Raw genomic sequence first — 22,929 nt, 5'->3', positions numbered from 1 at the left:
CATGAATGCCCCTTGCCCCTAGAATAATCTCAATTTGAATAATAAACCCCAGATGTTTAATACTCTCCACCTGGAAAAAATGAGGTAGAAATTTCTGAGAAAGACTTGCTTGGAATTCCTCTATATATCCACTGTCCTCTGTAGGCTATTTCAGTATGACCTGCAGGCAGAGAGATACTTCTGAATCACCCCTCTTTCAAAAGGCATAGAAAAGAGAACAGATATCTTTAATGAGCATGTCTGTCTGAAATGCCTTGTCTGAAGTGTTTTGAAATACAGATAATGCTTTTCCAGGTTTTCTTGTATTATTTTGTGCAGCTAGATACATAGCTGCACATACACATGCTTCTCTCTTTCTCTATGTAGGCACATGTGGTTTTATATAAATGTCCTCCCATTTGCAGGAAAATGAAAAACAGAAGGTGTTGTGCTGCATCTCTTAAGTGTATCATGGTGGAGTTCTTTTTTGATTGACCTCCTAACCAAAAAGCCCCCAGTCACAATTAATATAATTTTCCCATTTCTTTCAGATGCTTGAGCAGTGGTTGCTGCATTACCAGCAAAGTACTGTAGATGCTATGCAACCCAGACACCTCAGTACACCCTGGTACTCCCAGTTTCTGTTTTTGTGTGCCTCCTGTCCTCTCTCCCTATGCTCCATTCTCCAGGATCCTCCCAGCTGCCAGGAGTGCTTCAGCCACCCTTCCACCCAAGTGCCTTCTCACAGCCAGGACCAATGAAACCTAAACGTGAACGTCGGACCCACCACTGAAGCAAAAGCAGATTGATACATTACAACACTTTTGCAGAGTGGAATCTTAGCAAAACTTGCTTGTTTGTTTACTTGTCTTTTTTAAAGAATGACGTTTACATATAAAAATGTAATTACTTAATGTATTTATATATATGGAGAAAAAGAGGGGGGATGATGATTGTCAGTTGTTATGTTTAAGTGAGGAAAAATGTGTCTTAATTTTTTGGGTGCATGGTTGACACTTCCCAGCTCTGATCAAGGCTGGACTTCAGTAACACAGAGCTTCTGGGTCTAATTTTAGCAGAGTAATGGAGGGCCATACCAACAGTGAAAATTACTTTAGCTATTAAAGATCAATGTTAAACATTGCTTGATTAAAAAAGGTGCTTAGTTGATAAGGATGCTCTTAGTAACACTCTTTAAAATTATTATTGGTAAAAGTGTCAAATTTCCAACCTAAAGCATTCTTTAGTAGGGGCTTTATTTAGGCCAAACAGAATTGAACTAGAAACTCTCATGTGGGAGAAAGGGAAGAGTGATTAATTTAAACATCTGAAGCTATCACTATTGTCTGACTTCCAAAAAATTATTTCCAGTTGCCCTGTTTTCATCATATTCTGCATTGCCTTGTAATAAAGAATATACCGTTACTATGTGGAGCAAAATGAACCTGAACCACTTTTCCACCTCTGCTGCAAAAAGCACTTTGACATCCTGAATCCTGATGTGGGTTTTTGAAAAGGTGGCAACGCCGCCATTACTTAATTTGGTAACATATGAATTTAAGGTTCCATTTATAAATATTTTGTTAGTAATTATTGTGATTATCACACCAAGCTGCCTTCTCTGATAATTGATTTTAAAACATATAATCCATCAATAATACATTCACAAATAATGGTATTTTAAAGCTAATTTTGAAAGCATATCACAATATGTAGATGTTGTCAAAGCATGGCCTACACTTAAGTATAGTTCCATGGGTTTTAGTCATGTATACTTTAAAGTTAAATGAATAATAATAATAAGGAATTTACAAATGGAACCTTAATATATATCCTAATTTTAATATTTTTATATTGTTACCTATGTCTGCTGTATATAGAACTTCTTAAATAATGCTGAAGGGGTACCAGTGTTTATTCTAAACAGATACAACAGTTACTCAGATAAACAATAGTATAGACATGTTTAACATTTTTGTTTTGTTTAAGATGTATGAGTATGTTCACAAAAAGAACACAGGCTGGTGTAATTTTATTCACAGATGCGATACCTGATGGAAGAATACAGTACCTCTGCCTTCTTCTAGGGCACAGTGAGCTAAATGTTGAATCAACTTTTTCTCCTTTGAAATAGATTTTGTGGCTACATTCATTAGAAAGGAATCAACAGTTGCTGGCTTTATTGCACATTTTATAGTATTCATATTATCAAATATTTTTTTATTTTATTTCAGTTTGTTCTGTTGCTGGTTTTTCTTTTGGATTTTTTGTTGTTTTCACAAATCCTCTTCATGAGGTTTTAAAAATTTCAGTTTCTTTTTGGTGTTTCAAATGGCATCCCCAGTTTCCAAGTGAAAGGGAGGATGATTTCATTAAATATAATGAGTAGTGACTGTGTAGGGTTTATGTTTTGTCAGACAGAGACATCAGTTTAGGGATGAAGATGTTAATATTTGGACTGTATCATAATTTTCCTATTCTATGTAAATTATTTATGATGGGTTTTTAAAATTTCTTTTTCTTTTTTTTTCCTTGCAAGCGTGTGTGAGAGAGTGAGACTGATGAAATTTCATTTTGTTTTGCCAAAGATTGTAAATAATTATTTATTTGTTTACAAGGACAGACATTTATCAATTGGCATCTTGATTCATTTAGTCAGATCCTCATTTTTATATATATATTTTAAGAAATTAGTAATAGGAAATAAACTGTAAAAAGGTTTTATAATCCAAAATCTCTTTACCTTTTTTATAGTTGCAGTTTTTTTTAAAGAAAATATTCCATATTGCTAAGCCCTTAGCTGAGCCTTTTGCCTTGCTGGAAACCAGTTCATTCCAAGCAAACCAAGAAATCTCTTACTTTGCTAAAAAATCACTAACTGTCTTAAGTTTGTAAACAGCAGGTTTCCTAGGATCTCTGACAAGACATCATTCCCCATGAAGTCTTTATCTGGCAAACAATCACAAATTTTATTTATAGCGTTGTGAATGAGAAATTTTGGTCCTGCTTCTCTGTATTGTGTCTTGGCCCATATGTTTGAACAAATATATCTTATTTTGCAACTGCTGCTTCTCTGAGTCCCATCTGAGTCATTGGGATTCGTTGGTTTGAGTGGGGATTGCCTTCCTGCTGGAGAATTTCAGGAACCAATGAATCATCACAAACCAAAGAGAATAAAATACAAGAAAATAATTCTTAGCATGAGACATCTTTCCTATGAATATAAACAACTCACAGGGAGGGGAATTTGAATTGCATTAGGAAAAATAAGAAGGCCGAGCATGTCAAATGCCAGTTTTGAACTGTGAACACTAGTTCGAACTTTTCTTGGCCTTACAAATATCCCAACTATTTGGTTTCCTTGGCTTATGATTCCCATGAGAGTACTTAAAACATTACACAAGAAAGCCATGTAGCCTTCAGTACATTTCTTTGTGAGTACTTTAAAATGATACAAATGTTCAGTCTTGGAGGCATCTGCAAGGACGTGAATTATTGACATTATTCAGCTAATTGAGTATGATCAAGAACTTATTCTTCACTTTCTCAAGAGTTTTTTAAGCTCTCTGGTATGGATCTTCATGAGAGTTTTGAACATGAGCACTTATTTATGATTCTGTTGGGAAAAAAAAATCAATTCATGGCACCAAAAAACCACCCTCAAAACTAAAGACAGGGAAATAAAATGACTGGAAATGTGTGAAAGCATAACAGCAGAACTTTAGCACTAATACAGGGTCTCTCAGAAAAACAGAAGGAAGGACCAAAAAAAGAAAAATTTCTGGAAATGAGCAGGTTCACCTAAAGCAGTGGCATCCTCTGACCTGTGTCCGCTGGTCTTGCCACCTTTTTTAAGACTTTTGAATGTACTCGGAAGTATTTACCACAATCTGGTAAAAATACATATTTAAAAATTATGCAGTGTCTGCACATTCTGGTTCCCAAAAAGAGATGGGTATGGAAGAAGGTCTGAAATTCCTGTGGAGAGGCTGTTTTTTCTCACACGAGGGGAAGCTGAGTAGAGCAGGTGAGGATTCTGCCACTAATATATGAGTAATACTAGGTAGAATTTTTTTCACTTCCCTGGGCATCATGTTCCCACCTACTAAAATTTAGTGATACATTTCCTCACATTTAAAATACTTATTATATCTTGTGTGTATCTAACTGGTTTTGGGTCAGGAAAAACAGGAAATCATGAAATCCTGAAACCCTCCTAAAATTAAGTTTTGATGAGACTTCTTGACCCCTTCTAAAATGTGGGGGTTTTGGATAAGCCACTGAATCCTGAAAAGTTAAGATGAACTCACAATATTTAAGTATTTGTCCATTATAAGAGAAGCAAATTTGCCATGGTTTCTTCCAGAAAGAAAGGAAAAAATTCCCCCCAAGGATTATACCTGGGATTTTGCATTCAGGCAGCCCAAATAACATATCATGAATACTAACATACGTGTGTACTCCCTGCTGGCCACACGACGGGACAGGAGCGCAGACTGTACGATCAGAGGGCCAAACCCTCATCTTGGTCAGCTCAGTGGGAGTTTTGCTTGAGTGATAGCTGGATGAGGTTCAGTCTTTGGTTTGTGCTGCAGACATCCACAGAGCAAGAGCTCTAATGCTTGCATGGGAACATCTGCTCTCTAAAGCCACTTGAAAAAAATTATAACTATGTAATAACTTGGCACAGCATTGTTTCCATTGTGGAGAAGACCACCCTTGTAGATGAGGAAGGGGGGCTTTGAAGGAAAAGAAATGTGGTGCTGATTAAACCAAAGGTTCTTCTAATCTATTATCCTATTTCTTGAAAGATGCCTGTATCAAATTCACTAGAAGAAGGTGTCAAGTATTTATCATTAAAAACCATACATTAGCACTCCTAGAAGGAAAACATAATAGCCCCAGGCAGAAGATGGGTGGGTCTGCCTTGGTGGCTGCGTGGTTTATTTGGCACTAACATAACTGAAAATATTATTGTTATTCATAAAAATATCCCAGATTTTTAATTCCAATTCTTCTTCTATTGAGAGCTCTGGAGATTGATTATACATTCTGTATGGTATAAATTTCCTTTTTACCAATTTCAGGTCTGTTGCTGTTTAATTTCATTGACAGGCTTGATTTCTCACAGACTTTGGAAAGAAATTAATAGCATATATTTCATTACAAAGCTGTGTGTTAGAAAAACAGTATCCTACTTTGGTTTTACTGCTTTGTGCAAGTGTCTGTAATGGGTTCATGTGGTACATCAAAGGTAGAAGAATTTCCTCTGCTTACTGAAAAGATCAGCTGTTGTGTTGCTGATATTTTGTTGTAGGTACAGGATGCTCCCCATGTTTATGGCCTTCTCCAAATTTATCATTTTAGCTCTCGTGCAGATATGTTATGTATATGCACATGCATACTCAGAGAGAAAAATCTACATATTTTGCAAAGGTTAAGTATCATTCTGCGCTTGGCTTGTTCTTAATGCCTTCCCTAGCCAGCTGCTACTGGCCACACTTGGAATCGGGCAAATGATATGGACAGACCTCTTACAACCTTTCCCCTTGTCAATTATCACTGAGCATTACCTGTTCTTCTTAATATATTTAGAGCTAGAAGTGTTTGGTTCTCTTTTAGAAGCAAGTGCATTTCTTTTTAGACACTGCTATCATGTCTGAATTCTTTTCAGCTCTGTTAAATGCACCAGCCTCTGGAAGCTGGAGAGTTGCATTACAAACCACACTTCAAATCTTAGAAACAGCTGTAATAAGGTAACTTTTAATTTAGAAAATAATTTTAGTCATTGAGATTACAAAGTCATTCAGTAACTTCTGGCAGATAGTCTTGATACTCCCTTTATGAGCTGATTTTTTCTCTTTAAATAATGTTGATGGAAAAGAAAACAAAGGAAAGGATAGCAAGCTGCAGGCACCATTAGCAGCTGGAAAGGATAATTTTTGTTCAATGCTTTTTCTTCATATTAGTGAAGAAAAAGAAACCTAATGGTTTCAGTTTCACGCAAGGAAGTCTTCGACTGCTCATTCAATCCAGTGTACTTCCTGGAGCTGCTGCTTCTGCCTTCTTGCAAATAGCAATAACCTCCACTAGAAAGACATTGTTAAGGCACTCCTCGCTGGTGAGACTGGAGTACTTCCTGTCTGGAGTACTCAGAGCTAGAGCCCAAGAAAATTAATCTGTCCTAGTTTTCAAAGATTCAGCTCAGTGTCTAGGTTTCTGCAGCCAGAAGCAAAGGACCACCCATCTGGATGTGGATGTAATCCAGTGGGTTTAACTATATACAGTAGCTCACCCTGGATGCTGAAGGAATAGGGACAGTGTTTTGAGCTGAAACTAGTGACAGCTGGAATATCAATTGCCTTCTCAAGTGAGATTAAGTTCCAAAGATATTGTCAATCACTGCTCTAGAGAACAACAGTTTTCCATTTAAAAAGTTCCAATGGTTGTAAAGGAGATGGAAGGAAACCAGAACATTGTTAAATGCTCAGATTAAGATCTGCACAATTTTCAAATAAATTGAGCATGTACAGGCAGTAAAATGGCAATAGATCACTTTTTTTTGGTTTTTTTTTCTTCTTGGAAGTTCCTCCTTTTAAGCATTTTTTAAAGACAGATATAAAGAGTCTCTTTTTTTCAGATTTGTTATCTATCAATGTAAAGCTCCCACTAATTTGAGAAGGAAACAAACTCAATTTTACACAGAGGACACTGAGACAATTATTTTTTTCTACAGTTCCAAATTCCTCCATAGGATTTAATTAACTGCTTTTTGTTGAAGACTTTATAATTTTCTTTGTTTATTTAACCCTATTAAAATGGTCAACAATGACAAGTTATCCTTTTGGGTCAGCTTATTTGATTTCTCCACCAAAGACTGGTGTACAAACTTGAAATACACCTTAAATCAGTATTAATCATAAAATGGAAAGAAATTAAGCCATTCATGGTTATATATAGAAGGATTTCTCAACTCTGCATAGAAACTGTATTGTCCATCACTAGACAATCAAGAAACTTGTTGTTCTTCATGCCTAGCATCAGCCATTGCTGTGGTGTGAAAAGATAATATCCTCTTGCCCCTAAACATAAAGAAAAGGGAAGCTGTAGCTGAACAGAAATGAATCAGAGAGATTCTGAACACTAGGGCAACTACTTTATCACAAGACCATCTGTTTTAAAACATGAAGGCACAAGTCATTATGACAACAATATGAAAAAAAAATCAGCTCCTGCTATTTCCTGTTTAGAATTTCCTCTAAAAATGAATTGACATCCCTTCAAGAGAAATTAAGATAGGCAATCTTAACTTACCTTCTAGTTATTCAATCAGCCATGGGTCACTATGCTGGAGGCATAGATGAAAAGAACTCTTTCCTGCTAACTTGTTATATTTGGCAGGTTGAGACCAATACACTGTAAGGTCCAGACTTTCAAACATATCTGCAGTTTTCAGTACAGAAAAATGTTCTGGAGCTAATGCCTAATTAAAAAAAATGACCCTGGTATTCAATATATTATCTGAGTTTATTATTAAGACACATAGTATCTATGGATCAAAGTGGGAGTGAAATATTTACTATATATTATTTGACGATGCATGGATAATATCCACTTTTTTGCATTGATTGAGGGGTCTTTCATGTAATCTTTTCAGTTCTTAGGGTTGGTTTGTTTTTTTCTTTTTTTCCTGTTTCCATCTACAGTAACATAAAAATGAGGAGATTATTTTTGTTATTAGCAACCATTCTTAACTGCAGATATGAAGTCTGTGTTTTTCTGAAATCACATGCCCGGGCAGGAATGTTCTATCCAGAACCATTTGACTCTTCTGTGGAGGGGAAGAACTGTTCTCTCCCAGTTCTCTTCCATAAGGCATTAACAGCCTTCTGATGGGAGGTACAGTACAACTGAGTTACTGAAATCAGAACCTGGCATCTGTGGCACGAATCCACTTAACCTGCCATGGCAGCCAAAGAAATAGCCAAGATAAGAAGTCCTGCTTACACTGTCCTTGGTACAGTCTTCTACAGGGGGAATCTGTGCCAAGGCCATGGAGAGTCACTTCACCCACTGAGGTCTGCAGATCAGCTCCATGGCTTCTGTGTTGCCTGTACTAAAAATATGTTCCCCTAGCCTTACGCCAATGCATCTGTGTACAATCTAGTTCCAGATTTAGCACCTGAATACTGCACTTAAGATTTATTTCTTTTCTTAATGATGCATACAGACTAAAATTAAACAGTCTTACTTGCTTATTTCTGGAGCATTTGTGCCAGCACTGCTTTTTTTTCCTTCTACAAGCTGGGGTTTCATAGTGCTCCTGTATGTCCCAGAGCATGGAATGACTTGAAAGAGTTCTTAGAGAAACTCCAGTGCAAACCACTATAGTGTTATAGTACTGGAAGGGTCATTGCTTGAGCATTTGCATTCCTGTCCAGGACAAGTTCATAATGTGGTGGGTCCTATTTTTCAGAGTGTGAATTGTTTAGCTCGCTAATTATATACATACTTTCTTCCCTCTGTTGTTTCTCCTGACAAAGCATTAAATATTGTGATTTACCAATGCAGATAATAGGCTGGTAAATCACAACCTATTTCATATCAGCTATTATTTCATATCAACTTTTTAGGTCATGCACAATTCCCAAAACAGACTGCAGCCACTAGTTTTTGTAGTACTTTCAGAAATAAAAGATTTTTGTAAAAGAGTTGCATTAATTTCTATAGTTTCAAAAGAAATTAATGTGTGTGTTGGCACATATGGCCTTCTTATAAAGAGCAAGTTCACTTTTCTGTCCAATTTTGATGCTGCATTTCCATATGGATATGGAAAAGACATTATCAATGCACATTTTTGTGTCCCTTCCTGCCATATTCTAGTAAAGTTTAACACTGGGGAATGGCTTGGAAAACCTTTGGGCTGTGACATCTAAACAATTCAAGACACAGAACTGGTATTTCTCAAGAATAAAGATTAATTTTTGCAAGAAACGGTAAACATTTCACTGTGATTAATAAGGTAATAAATTGAAGTATCTTTACCTCTTCTACTGTTCATTCAATACTCTGCATAGAAGTGTCCTTGTGGAATAAGCCAGTGTTGGCAATTTGCGTTATCATGACTGCCAGTTTTCCATTGACATGTTCAAAATTTTGAGACTCATACATCATTTTTTAGCAAAAAGCTTGACACTTATTTTGCAAATGTTTTGCATTTGAAATGTAAAATAAAACTGAAACTGTGAAAAAGTTATTCATTCAAAAGGAAACAATCTCAGAGCATTTTAATTTTCTACCATAACCATAATTTTCTATCTCATCATCTGGGGCTGTGACACAGATTTATGTCTGTGACATCCCTATTGCAAGAAAAGTTTTTCCATTTCTCTTAGGGTAACATATAGAAAAGACAGAAAATCCTCCCCCTTTTTGCCTGCCACAAATCTCAAAAGTGCATAGCAATGCCAAGGTGGTGGGAATCACTCAGCATTACAGACCACCAGGTTCTGAGAAGGAAAAAAATGAAAAAATTATGACAAAAAATGCCGATGGTAGGAATTGCTACTGCTATTGGCCAGGTCCAACAGCATCAAATAACAGTTTCTGATAGGAGCTTTTAGGAATTTCTAAATTTTCTTCAGTTTAATTTCCTGAAGTATATTAAGCCAAGGGATTTTTTGTAAAACTGTGAATGCAAGTATATCTGTTGTATAATCTAGATAACCTTATCTATCAAAAGTTTTTTTTTTATTCCCTTTCTATTGATGATATTTCGCTTCAGGGAGTAAATCATGAAAAAAAATTCCTCCTTATTTTCCTACGAAATGAAACACATTAATGTTCACACATTTGTGTTGTACGCATTTTGTGTACTACAAAGAGAATTATTTAAGTGTCAGAGAGAGCTTTTTTGCTTATTTAGAAACTGTTATGGATCTTCATCAGTGCCAGAGATGCTGCCATGGAGGAAGGGAAAAGTCTGACCCTTGTGGTGAGACTAAGATAATGCACGGTGAGGGGCAGGGGAGTGCATCTGAATTTGGGTGGTTTAACTCTGAGGCATAAAGCCTTGGGAAACTCAATTAATAAAGTCTATTAACATAGGTTTTATGTTGATTACTGAGTCAATGATACTAACTTTACTCACTTCACTCACTCTGTGAGTCAGTCAAAAAGCACTTGTGACAATGTACAAACAGACAAAACTGTATTTTGACATATTCAAAGTAAATGCTCATGTGCACAGGGCTTACCATGCAATTCACAATGAAAAATGTACTTATTGCACAATTCCTGTTAACAGCAGCATAGCTGCTGACTCAAAATTGTCATAGACAAAAAATATCAGTACTAAACTTTCAGACTCAGTGGCAGATGGAGACATATTGTGATGATTTGTACTGCAAAGGGGCCTCCACGTTTTTATAGTATTTATTTTGCTAAATCTATTGAAAAGCCAGCAGAAATCTGTCAGATGCAGACATGTAACATTCCAGATGTGGCTTAGAGGAACGAGTACAGGAAAGGCAGCAGCCATAAAATTGCGCGAAATTTTATCGCAACTGACAAACCACACAAAAGAGGTGGGCAGAGGTAGAAAAATCCTCTGCCCAGGTCATACTCAGTACTTGCAGAAATGTATGGTCTAGTCTGCAGACACTATCAGCCAGTGTCTGAACCACCTAAGATGCCTGGCAGGATACCCTGGGGAGCTGCGGTGCTGTGTGCTTTCCTTGTTGCTGTGCATTTTTTATTAAATAACTATAAAACCAGAAAGCCAAATTCCTGCTTCCCTTGTGCAAAAGCAGGATGAAGAGTTTAATGTATGCGTAAAATACAGACCTTATCTTCCTCATAAGTTTACAGAGATGGCAATCTTCACTTATATTCCTTTTGCTTGGGAGATTTTTCTCTTTTACTGTTCTTAATGCTTTCAGAACAATATGAAGGCCACTGATCCATGTTCATAGCTAGGAAATACTGAGGGTTGTTAGAGATGAAAACAGAAATGATTGGAGATTGTTAATGCTGAGCTGAGGGCAACTGTAAAGTTGTTAACTGTTAACTGTTAACTAAATGCAGCTCATAAAGGATTGGCCATTCCATTTGGTCTGTGTACCACAACAGCCCATTTGCAGATACAGCTGTTAGTAAAGATTTATTTCCAGATGTGTGAGACAGAAGATGTTATGGTAAATAAATGCGGGAGGGAGGGGGGGAGAAGGGAGAAGGCAAGAAAACCAACTACCAAACCCAACCAGAAATGGCATTTAACCATTTAATCTGGCTTAACTTCTTATGCATTCTTTTCTGTTAGTGTAGGAAAACAGTCTTTCCTTGGAACAATTTTTTTGTTTTTAATTTAGATGTATAAGATAGGACAAGTAAAGCTGAAAAGCTCAAGTCCAAGCCAAAAGAACACTTAAAAGAAGACTTTAAAAACTGTTCTTTTGGATGCATAGGGAAAACAACATTCCTGTTGTGATCTACTCAAAAGTGAATATAAAATCATAATTATTCCATATCTTCCTGGTACAGCCTTTAAGTGAGAAAATTTATGTTACAAACTCCTAGTGGGATATAAATAAAATCATTATTTTCAAGGTGCACTTAGTCTTATCCAGGAAGACGAGAGCAGGTGTTTGTTTGACTATGTGGAATCAGGAGGATTCACTGCCTGTGTTCACTGGAGTGACTTCATCCAAGCTGACCTTGTGTTTGATTCACATCCCTGCACTAAGGCATTTGAATAGAATGACTCATTGATGACTTATTTCTGAGCTTAAGCAAAAATCTCTGAAGTGACAGAAGGACCCAAATGCTTGTGATTCTGGATCCTAACAGCTGCACTCACCTGACATTGCTAATTTTAGAGTTATTAACAATATTGGAATAGATACAAGTCACCTCCTAAAAATTTAGTAATGCTGCTATGGTATATAGGCCATTGCTTGGATATAAGAAACCTCATCACTAAAGCAAAAATCAGTTTTGAGTAACTGTTCCAGCTGGCTCTGCTTGGAGCAGGGGGGTTGGGCTAGACATTTTCCAGCAGTCCATTCCCACTTCAGCCGCTCTGTGACCCTATAGAAAATGATGGAAAAATAAAGGAGCTCTTACACAGACTCCTAGAAGCACTGGATTCAGGTGCTTCATTGTTAATGGCAAAGCTTCAGCAGCAAATTAGACTGAGCAGGAAAATCTGTAATCAGTGGTGAGCTTAAATCTGAGTTTAAGACAGTGATATGTGTGAGGCTGTACAGTTATCTTCTATTTAACCTGTATTTAGTACCACATGCAGACTATCAAATTACACAGATCTGGAAGGAAGACAGGGTTCTGACTGCTCTTACACAGATGTAGGAAGTGAGTACAGTCCTACTTAGACCACTAGATGTCTGGAGCTGGAACTGGCTTTAACCACCAACAGAACTACCTGAGTGGTCCCAAGACACCTGCTTTCCATCAGAAAATTAGACATGTGGAGAGAATTGTGATGATGCATCTTTGCAAAGGCTTTCATCTCTTTATTTCTCTGACTGAAAATAATTTGTTTTGAGAACAGTTGAAATAAGAAAAGTTAAAACCAGAAAAAAATAAATACAGTCTAAAGAAGTAAACTATTAAGAATACAGAACATGCTTTGTATCCATTTTACTGTGAAAAATTAACTAGCAACTGAAGTAGGGTTCTTACAAATCCTAGTTTCTCAAAGAAATTAAGTTGGCACAACCATGCTCTCCATCTGTCTATCATCTGCTAGTAAATTACTTACCACCAGAAGTTTTAAGCTCATTGGAAAGTTTTTTAATTGACTTGACAGATCTAAATTTGACAGATATTTTGAAGATTACAAGGTACATATGATTTTTGTGCCAATAGGATTGATTAAGTTTTCTCTTCCATGTGGATTCTCTCTTTTTTACTAGTAAGTTACAAAAAGACTGAAATCTTTCATCATAATTAACTGATCTCTAATCTCTTTTTCTTTGATGTCTTATAAAGCTCCTGAGGAATGAAAATTCAGCTAAAAGAGTCATTGGAAGTCAATCATTAGTTCCAGTGCCCACAGAATTGCGTGTGTCCCGGTAAATACTTCAGAATCCTCATGAGTCGTCTATTCATGTGGAACTGAAGCAAATAAACAAAACCAAGTTGCAATTCCTTTGTTCTGTATTAGTACTAGTCAATGGGTAACTTGCTAGGTACTGCACAAGCACAGTTTGAGGTGCATTTGCTGTCCTGGAAAATCTGTTAAGTGCCCAAGATAGACTAAAGGTACACATGTTCAAACCTGTGTGGAAGTCATGAGAGAAGAGAAGGGCAGATGGAGAATTGTGTAATAGGCAGGTGAAGGGAATTTCCCCAGATTTTCACAGAAGGTGAAGGAGGAACAGAGCACAGCTTTCCCAAATGCCAAGTTTTTCTCTTTCTCATTAGTATCTAATGAGAAGTCTTAGGAAGGATTTGAAAAGCTGAGAGGAATGAGTTTAGTTTGTCCTCTAACAAGTAAGATCTCTTAGACTTATTATCTTCCTTCATGGTATTGGACACTGAAATTGTCTATGGTAATACAGATAAAAGTAAAAAGTATGCCTTCAGGGGAAAAGGTAGGAAAATACTTAGGAGAAAAAAAATCATGTCATTCAAGAGTCTGCTGCTTTTATTTCAATGAAAAATAGTTTTATTCTATATCCAATCATTGCTGTAGAATAGGAAAGATCCATGGTCCAGATCCATGCTTCCTCCTCAAGACAGGACAGCCTCTATCTAACCCATTCCTGAGAGATTATTTTCTTTGTCTGTTCTTCAGAGAAGGAATTTTACAACTGCCCTAGATATTATGCTTAACCACAGCAACAGACAGAAGAATTTCCCTAATTCATGAAGTATTTTTAGCTGGTCTTTGGATCAATTACTTCTTGTCCTATCCACAGTGAATACAGACAATACTTCACTGACAAACTCTGTGGTAACCTTTTACATACTTGAAGACCTATTTTTTTATACATCACTTCCTCCCAAGCAATCTAATATCAATTTATTCTCATAAGTAACACACTGTAGGCCGAAAACACCTTTCTTGTTTTCCACTGTAGTATTTTCAGGTGTCCTGGTTTTTTAACATGCTTGTTAAAAAATGCCCCAAATTAGAACCAGAACAGAAGGATTGCATCATGTGTCTTGCAAAACCACTCTCCAGTTTATAAATATCCAGTATGAAGTTTATTTTTTCAGAAGCTTATTTTGTGATCACCTCTCGTGTACAGTACAGCCCAAATTCTGTGCAACCTACTTTCTGTTTGGAGAGTTGGGTTTCTTTTCCACTTGTCTATATCAGTTGTCCCCTCCTATGGGTGTACTGGAGGAATGGTTGGCCCCTTTGAGAGCAGGACTGTTTTGTTCTTTTAAGATCTGGATGTCCTTTCATGATGTGATTCTACTCAGTGTTCTGAGTTCCTTTCTGAACCAGCATGGACATAAGGTAAAGAAGCAGAAGTATATAACGTTGATTTCTTTTCTATTATTGAACTTAAAAAAGCCTCTGGTCTCTGTAAAAAAGCTTAGCAGTTATTCCAGTTTCCATATGGATAATTAGATAAGAACATGGCTACACATGCTGACTAGGTCTCCTTAAATACTTTTTGCAGTTTCTGAGGTCCTTCTTGGTAAAAGGGTGCTTTCTTTAAGCAAGAAGTAATTTTGTCTTAAAAGATGGGCATTGTTTCAATCCAGCAATCCCAGTGTGGAACAGCTTATGCCAAAGAAGCAATCTCATTTGATTTCTGTCTAAAACTAAATATGATTAAAGAACTTTCAGGGAACAACTACCTAATTAGCACTGTTAAACTAACACTTCTGCATCTATTGATTATGATACCAATGATTTTCCTGGGAGAAGATGAATGCTGAGAAGAAACTGTGCTATTTATTATACATGAACTGCCCTTTACAGTTTGGCATCACAGCAGGTGGACATAGAAGAAGTAGGAATGTCTCCAGCAGATCCTGCTGGCCAAAGATTTCAAATTTGCAACCTCATACTGTGTGTGCATGCCAGTAGAGGACTAAACATATGGACAAATACTCAAAGTGGAAATTAATGTTTCAGCAGTCACACTTCTTAACAGTAGTGAGAATCAGAACCTCATGTTTGCAACTCTTCATCACTTCTGTGTGGGAATATCCAAAAGCCTTAATTGTCCATGGACCTAATCATGAGGTGATGATCACTGCCAACAAAGTGCTGAGAGCTCTCAGCTCTCACTGCTGTCAGAGGGGGGACATGAGGACACTTGGTACTTCACAGCAACTGCAGCATCATCTTGCTTCTCCAAACACATGCTGTTTTCTGAAGCTGTGACTGTGAACAATTGTTGTTCCTAAACAAACAACAGCAGCTCAGCTGGAGTCCCAGCTGCACTCAGGGCAACAGCCTCAAATCCCCAGTGTCACTTTGAAACAATTTGTTTCTGGCTCTGGTGGAGAAAAAATACATTTGATATGTGGCTAGAAGAAGACCATTCTTTCCCCCATCCTCCTGTGCCTTTCACATCTCCTTGAATTGCATCTCCTACCACCTGAGTGCAAAGGAAGCCAATTCTGCTATGTCAACAGGACTCCAAGCAGACTCTGTGTAGTGAAAGAGCTGCTCCTCCTCGGAGACCTGGAGCAGCGCCTGGAGTGAGCACGGGCTGCCAGCCCTGGACAAACATTCCTGTTCTTGAACAGGGTCAAGGGGCAGTGCCGGCCCAGTGATTCATCAAATCAATCAGGCACCAAGGAGCAATTCCAGAAAAGGGGTCCAAAGTAAACACTGTGATCCTCCTGAGAACGATAAATGACACAAGAAGCCAAAGGAGCCCTTGAAGAAATGGTACTGCAATATTTCATTAGACCACCTATTGCCACAGTTAAACAGCTCCATTCTGCCCAAGCTTATGCTTGTAGGTCTTGAATGATGAGGTCTTGAAAAACAGAGAAGCTCTGCAGGAAGGATGGGATGTGTTCTCACTCACAAAGCAGACTAAAAACAGCTACAGCTACAGGTATTCTAGTCCTGAAGCTTGTAAAAAAAAAAAAAAAAAAAAAAAAAAGGCAATTTTGCCTACAAGAATTCTTTGAGGTGATTTTTTTTTCTGAATGTATATTGGCATTAGCGGTTTTGGATTCTTTCTAATACGCAACAAATGTTTACTGATGCCAGGACTATGATAATGGGACTACTATCAGTATTTTAAATCCCATAACAAATGACTGTGTGTACAGTATATTATTTTAATTTTTACTTGTAGATAGAAAGGATATTTTTTTGTTTTTAATGCTACTCTCCTCAAAATCTGTTAGGCTAGATTTATTCAGAAAAGTGAGACTCTTCAAAAACTAAGCCCCATATTACTAAATTCATTATTATCCTATAGTCCTAATGCTCATGGTCCAAATCTTTGACTACTGTCTTTCTTACATTGTGGTGATTTTAAGGGGTACAACAGCCCAGACTCCCTCCAGCTAAATCCCCAGGAAGAAACGAGAGGGAAGGAAGGAGGCAGGCCACACAGGCCCCTGAAAAATTGTTATTCAGATGCACTCAAATGTTATTCTGAACTTCTCTGGTCTGAAAGACTTGGCAGAGCTGACTCTTTTGTAAAACTTGAGGTTATTTGTGATTCATACCAGGTTTGGTGGTCTTTTAATGAAGCACAAGAGCAGGCCTGCCATAACATGTGGATCAGAGATACAAAGACCCATACAGATGAGTTACAGTTGCATTCATGCTCACTTTTTCAGAAACCAGAAAGTCAAATGTGTAATCCCACATAGGAACTGGAGCCAGAATTTTTATCTGTTCCTTAGAGCTATTTTCCCTGCTGTGCTCTTTCAATTCAAAGCTTTGCCTTCCAGCAGGACAACAGCCATCCCACTGCATGAATTTCTGCTGCTTCTTCACTAGGGAATTAAAGTGGACACACAGTGTTGCAACGCAGCTTCAGCTTTGCTGGCATCCCACTGGAAATTACCTTTGGCTTTCTCAGACAAGTTATGATATTGACACAGGCTGTGCTGGTGGAGGCTTGATCTTTTTATTTCAAGAAATTCTGTAATGGAGAAACATAAGTTGTAGGTTTTTTTCAAAATGTCATAAAAATTATTTCCCCATTTTCATGATAGTCACCCCTACTCTTACTGGTACACTCTCAGAAATGAAAGCTCAGCCTTGCTGTTCTCTTTGGATGGATGGAAGAACCATTCTGTATTCCAACACACCTGTTGAAACGGTTGTGAAAAGGTTGTTTATGCACTAAGGATTCCAAAGCAAGCAGGTACAGGTGCAGATAATTGGTTTTACTGTGTTCTGAGGAGTGAAAAAAGTTAACTTTGTAGACATGTACTTATACAATTAAATCAATAAATATTAAATACATGATTCTATGAACTTGTGGCTTGGGACAGTTCTGCCATGCCTAATTTCAGTGAGATGGTTCTGCCTATTAATAATACTTATGGTTTAACATGGTGTTTCAGAATCATTTGTAGTTTCTATGTGGCAAGAAAAGTGCTTAATATGAGCACCAGCTGACAAATAGCCTGGCCTCAGATTATGAGCCTGTAACCAAAGAGCTCTGGAGGCAGGGGTGGGATTGGGGTTGCAGGGACTGAAGAATCAGGAAACAGGGAAACCTGTATGAAAAAAGTCATTGAATACCTGCTGTTTGATATTAGTGGATAATAGTAACCAGGAAGTGGATAATAGTAACCAGGAAGCATTTGACATATTTTATTAGATACCAAAAAACAAAAGTGCAGACACAGGGCATTGGTTGTAAATTTTTTTTAATGGAACTAGTCTGAATGGAAAGTAGAATTAACTATATATGTTTGCAAAAGACATGGATGCATGACCACACATGATTTTCTTTTTCAGGTCAGTGGATAACTTTGCAGGTGTTTCACACATTTGTGAATTTGACATGACGGGATGTGCCCATATTATCACAGAAAATGTCACACACAATTAGTGCAATTTTATATTATTGAAATCAATATAGTAGGGATCAAAGTTCAGACATTGGAAAAGAAACAAAGGGACAGAAGAAATTACAATTTGGATGAAGCATTAAATAGATTTTCTCATTATTGTATAGACACATAAATCATACTTGAGAAACGGACATTAAGTGGTCATTTCTAATCCATGTTTGAGTAGGAAAACAGGTGTTGTCATACAAAAGACAGAACTAACTCTGATTGTCTCATAGATATTTACCATTAGGTAAAATACTTTTTTAAAAATAGACTCTGAGTAGCAATTTAGAACTTTTATGTCTTCATCTACTTTCTGCCAATCTCAGTTTTTTTTAAATCTTTCCTTTTAACTCAGATTTTCCAGACAGTTGATCAGTTTTTCAACTATGTCCAGCTAGTTCACATCTTTTTTGAAATACAGAGCCCTACCCCTTACATAGGCCTCCATTAAGCAGTGTCTGCACATGGCAGCAGAAAGCAGAGCAAATTCATTTATTTTGCAGGCTGGATTCTTATTTAAATATGCAGACATGCTTTGTTTGGGTTTGTTTGACTGGCGGTTTTTTGCATGTGTATAACCATGCTGACAGATTCAGCTGGTTAGTGTTAGTCCCAAATCACATTCTTTAGTAGTTGCTCTCCATCTTGTCTATGTCAGCTTGATTATTTCTTTCAGACACTACCTATTGCTTGTTCTGATGAACTTCATCCAGATTTTTTTTTTTTTTTTGCGAGTAGCTTATACTACAATATGTAGCTATTGAAATTAGTATAGCTTGTTTTACATTCTGCATGGGTTTATTTGGTTTCTAAAAAGGCCTGTAATAACACATCAGCAACATATGTGGGAGAAAAAAAGGATTTTTCTTTTGTGACTTTTGAGGTCGCAAACCCAGTTTCAGCTGCACTCTCTACTATGCAGACAGGAAAATGTTTCTCTTTGCCAGAGTTCCTTAGTCTGATTTACCACACTCTTTAGTCTAGGTCTCCTTTGTTTATGAAAAATTATGTTGCTGACTCCAGTGTTTGACCTGAGCTATCCTCTTGTGCACTAGTGCAGAAGTCAGCTCTTGGAGAGCTTGGTCATGAAATCAGACTTGCTTCCAAGAACAGTGAGATTTGTATAGCTAGATAGATTGAGAGTTTTTGGCAAAGAGACACCCTGACAACTGACAGCTGGAGCAAGCACTGCATAGTGTGTTTCAATAAACACACTATGCAAAGTGTTTTCAAAGTATTTCAAAGTGTTTCAATAAACTTTGGGGAAAGAGGAGGAATAGCTACCATCTGAAGGTACATCTTATAACTAACCAGCCTTCAGCACTGGGTAAAAAGAGTGGCATGTCTGGATTTCTGAGGCATGTTGTAGCAATACAGTCTCTTCTTTTAAAACTCTGCTACTATTTATCAGGACAAGATAAGAGCTTTTTTCATTATCTTCATGTCTCAAGTAGAGTAAAATATGTGGAGAATCTGTAGTATGTACTTCTACTCATCAACCTTCCAAGTTGCTTCATAAACACACAAAACCATCATACTGTGAGAGGATTGTACAATGCTATTTATTAATTCATCTTAAGTCTATAGTCTCAAATGTCATAATCTTTGGAAATCTGTATGAGGGCCATAACCTTTGTGAGATCCCAGAACTCTTTTCTCATGGCTAGCGAGGGTTAGATAAACCATAGCAGTGTTCTGTTATTTATCTATCTCATATTTGTTTTATTTACTAATTTTTTGATTCACTCCCCTTGAGCCTTTCAGAATGAAATAGTATTGCTTAAGTCAAGGAAAAAGAAATGCAAGCCAAGGTTAAAGAAAGAAATATAAATATTTATAGTTCAGACAATTCTGTAATTGTTTTGTCTGGGTCAATATGATCTACAAAATCTTCCTTGGGAATGAAAACTCAAATGAAAAATTTTGGTCAAATCTCATTAAATTTATGCAATAGTGATAGAAGAACTAAATCTCTCTGTCTGATAGACACATTCTTCTCTTTTGTGCATTATGGTTTTGCTTATTTTTTGCTATCCAGCGGTCCTTGGAGGTTCCTGTAGTCATTAAGTCCCATTCTGTTAGTAAAAAGGAAGAGAGAATCTTTGGAAAGGTCCTGTAATGGAAATAGCAGGATCAGGAAAGGGTAGAAATGCATAACCCACACTATGATTAACAAATCTGTTGTTTCAAATTGTTTTTTTTTTTGTTTAGTCATTCCAGTTTTTATCCACTGGTGGATTGGACTAGAGTTTATTTACTGTATCTTAGTATGTCAAATGTGAGCTAGAGTAATGGTGGGTATAAAAGGAAAAATTTAAATAAAGCAAAGGCAGAATCAGGCAAAAGTAGGGTGGGTGATGATGGTGATTGGATGTTCTCTGGCCAGATAGGTAAGCTTGTTAAGGAACAGAAAGAAAACTTAACTAGGTAAAGAGTATCTCTTCAGAACCTTATCAGTTCCTGAAGATGCCTCAGAAAATGTTTAGTGCAGGAACCAAACCTCAGTCCAGTTTTTCTCTCTACTGTACAATTTCCTACAGGGCAAGAGTAGAAGAATGCCTAGTTCTATTGTTACCCTTGTCTGTACACTTTCAGTGAGTGAAGAAGAGAGGGACTATTTTTTTATAAAATCAGTTTATTCTCTTCTGACTGTATCTGCTGAAGTTTCCAAGGTGTAAGTGAAAATCCTAGCAAATGAACTCAGACTGACCTTACTGCCTTAGGTGACCTCAGCTGTGTATGCTTTTCATGGGAATCTCCTGATCTCTCTCACTATCCAGGTAGGATTCTTGCTGCAGAGTCATTCTGGAGTGTGTGAACCTGGTGCCTATGAGTAAACTGAAACCAGCAGACGTGCTCCAGAAGCAATGGACTGGTCCTACCCATGACCTGGTGCTGACAATGAGATTTCAGACCACAGGATAGCCAAAAACCAGAGCATCCTGTCTCACATCCTTGGAACAAATGCAGCAATGTGTCCTGCCCCAAAATGGCAGATCTGTTGGTCCTTCTTCCATGTTTTTGTTTGCCTTTACCTTCTGAACAGAGGTGTTTTTTCTCTGAAGGCCCACCGGGATTGAACTCAAATCTTGCTTTGGTTTCATGCTGTGAGCTAACTTCGGCACCTTGGGCTTTGAGTCAGGTGGTCAGAAATGCCCAGATGAGTCCATTGCTACTCATAATTATCACTGGCTAAAACATTTCCATGCCTCACACCAAGACAGTGTAACTGTTTGATACTTCAAGGTAGTGAAAGTGAAAATATGGAAGAGTGCAGAGACAATAAAATAGTGCCCTCAGCATCCTTCTGCTTCAACTGCATGCTGAAGCTGAAAAACAAAACAAAACAACAGCTTAAATAAACTTCAAATAGTGAGTAAATTATCACTGGAATAGAGTTAAAAAATCAAGCTGGCATGAAATTCGAGCTGACATGGCTAAAAAAAATGTTCCGCTCTAGAGTTTGAGTTGCATGGAGACAAAATTTTACATTTTTTTGTCCTCCCATCTTTATTGCTGCAGTGACACTGTCTTTCTCTTTTACAGTAAAATTTACAAACTATTTTGGAAAATACAAGCTGGCTCAGTCATACAAGGCAACACCAAAACAATCCAAAAATGTGAAAAACAAGCAAACAAAATGGGATCATTCATCATCTCTGAGTCTCTATGAGTCTGTAGATCAATCTATTTCACTATAAATATGCAATTTAATAAAGGAGTCAAATGACTTCTTTCATGTGCATAAGGAGATTTCGTAAAAAAACACCAAACAATCCAATGACTAGAACTGTAGCAACAACAAAATGGATTTTAGCCTTAGATTATTGCTTCAAAAGCATTTGGCCTTGACTCCTGTAGCAGGGCTCAGCTGGTAAGTAGTCAACAAATTCAATATTTTTAAGCTCTTTTTTTCTCTAGTGTGTATGTTTATGCTCTGGTTTTCCACTAAACCTGGTCCTCATGATATATTTTTGGTGCACTCCTAAATTTTGTTTGTCAGAAATATCTCTGTTTATGCTTTGATCAAGACCATGAAAACATTAGGTCATTTTCACTTTTTAAAATCTGGTCAGAATTGACACCTTTACTGGACCACACAAAAGGTAATTTACAAAGTGGACAACCCAGTGGAAATTCTCTAGTGATATATTCTACCTTGGTTGTAGAGTCTGTGCTGCTAAGCTCTGTGATCAGATCAGCTGTGAGGACATTTCAGTTCTATTCATGTTAAAGTGGGCTTTCAGCTTTCAAGGTTATTAGCTAAATTAATTTTACTAGCACTGAATACCCTACTGCATTTATATGGAGTCAGGCCAATCTGTAAGCCAGGTGGAAGCAAGGGAGAGGAGGAGAAAGGGCTTGTCTGAAGTGTGAAATACTGTGATGTACTTGGGTCAGACATAAGGAGGAACCATGAATTTCAGGAGATGGAAAAAACCCTGAGTATGTACTTTGGGATTTTTTGCCTGAATTAGGACATGGATCATTATTTACAATCCCCAACCATTGCTTACTTCTGGTGGGCTGAAAAGGAATGTGCAAAAACTTAGAGTCACTTATGTTCCTAAACACAAGTAGTACTCAAACATAACTAAGAAGTGTGTAGACTTGATGTATATATCTCTTTCTTCCAGGACTGATTTCACCTTAGGAATATTAAGTGACTTGCTCAAGGAAAAAAAATCAAGTGACATAGCTTTTCTTTATTGTTGTTCTAAAGAAAGGACTAAGAATCAGGGAGATCTATCACCAGAATATTTTCTCAATAAGAAGAACTTCTGCACTTCATTAAGATGGAGAATTATCAATTGTGCCAGGGAAGCCATGTAAATGAGGCCTTGTAAGGAATAAAAAAAAAAAAAAGCACTGAGAGCATTTAAATATTTCAAAAATACTTTGGACTTTAACATTAGAGCTGGT

At 37.2% G+C, this 22,929-nt stretch overlaps 1 protein-coding gene across 3 annotated transcripts in view; it reads left to right on the top strand.

Annotated features, from left to right (window-relative positions):
- The window catches only part of THBS2 (thrombospondin 2), a 35,013-nt gene extending 29,979 nt beyond the window's left edge, over positions 1 to 5,034 (top strand). For 2 of the 3 annotated variants that reach the window (XM_074537437.1, XM_074537434.1), the window contains exon 22: positions 531 to 5,033. In XM_074537437.1, the coding sequence (XP_074393538.1) occupies positions 531 to 538 (8 nt within the window). In that variant the 3' untranslated portion in view covers positions 539 to 5,033. Of the gene's footprint in view, positions 1 to 530 lie in introns of all 3 variants that reach the window. The other variant, XM_074537436.1, reaches the window with a different exon arrangement.
- The last annotated feature ends 17,895 nt before the right edge of the window (positions 5,035 to 22,929 follow it).

Source organism: Zonotrichia albicollis, chromosome 3, assembly GCF_047830755.1.
Source record: "Zonotrichia albicollis isolate bZonAlb1 chromosome 3, bZonAlb1.hap1, whole genome shotgun sequence".
Lineage (NCBI taxonomy): Eukaryota > Metazoa > Chordata > Aves > Passeriformes > Passerellidae > Zonotrichia > Zonotrichia albicollis.
This window is presented reverse-complemented; position numbering and strand designations above follow the sequence as displayed.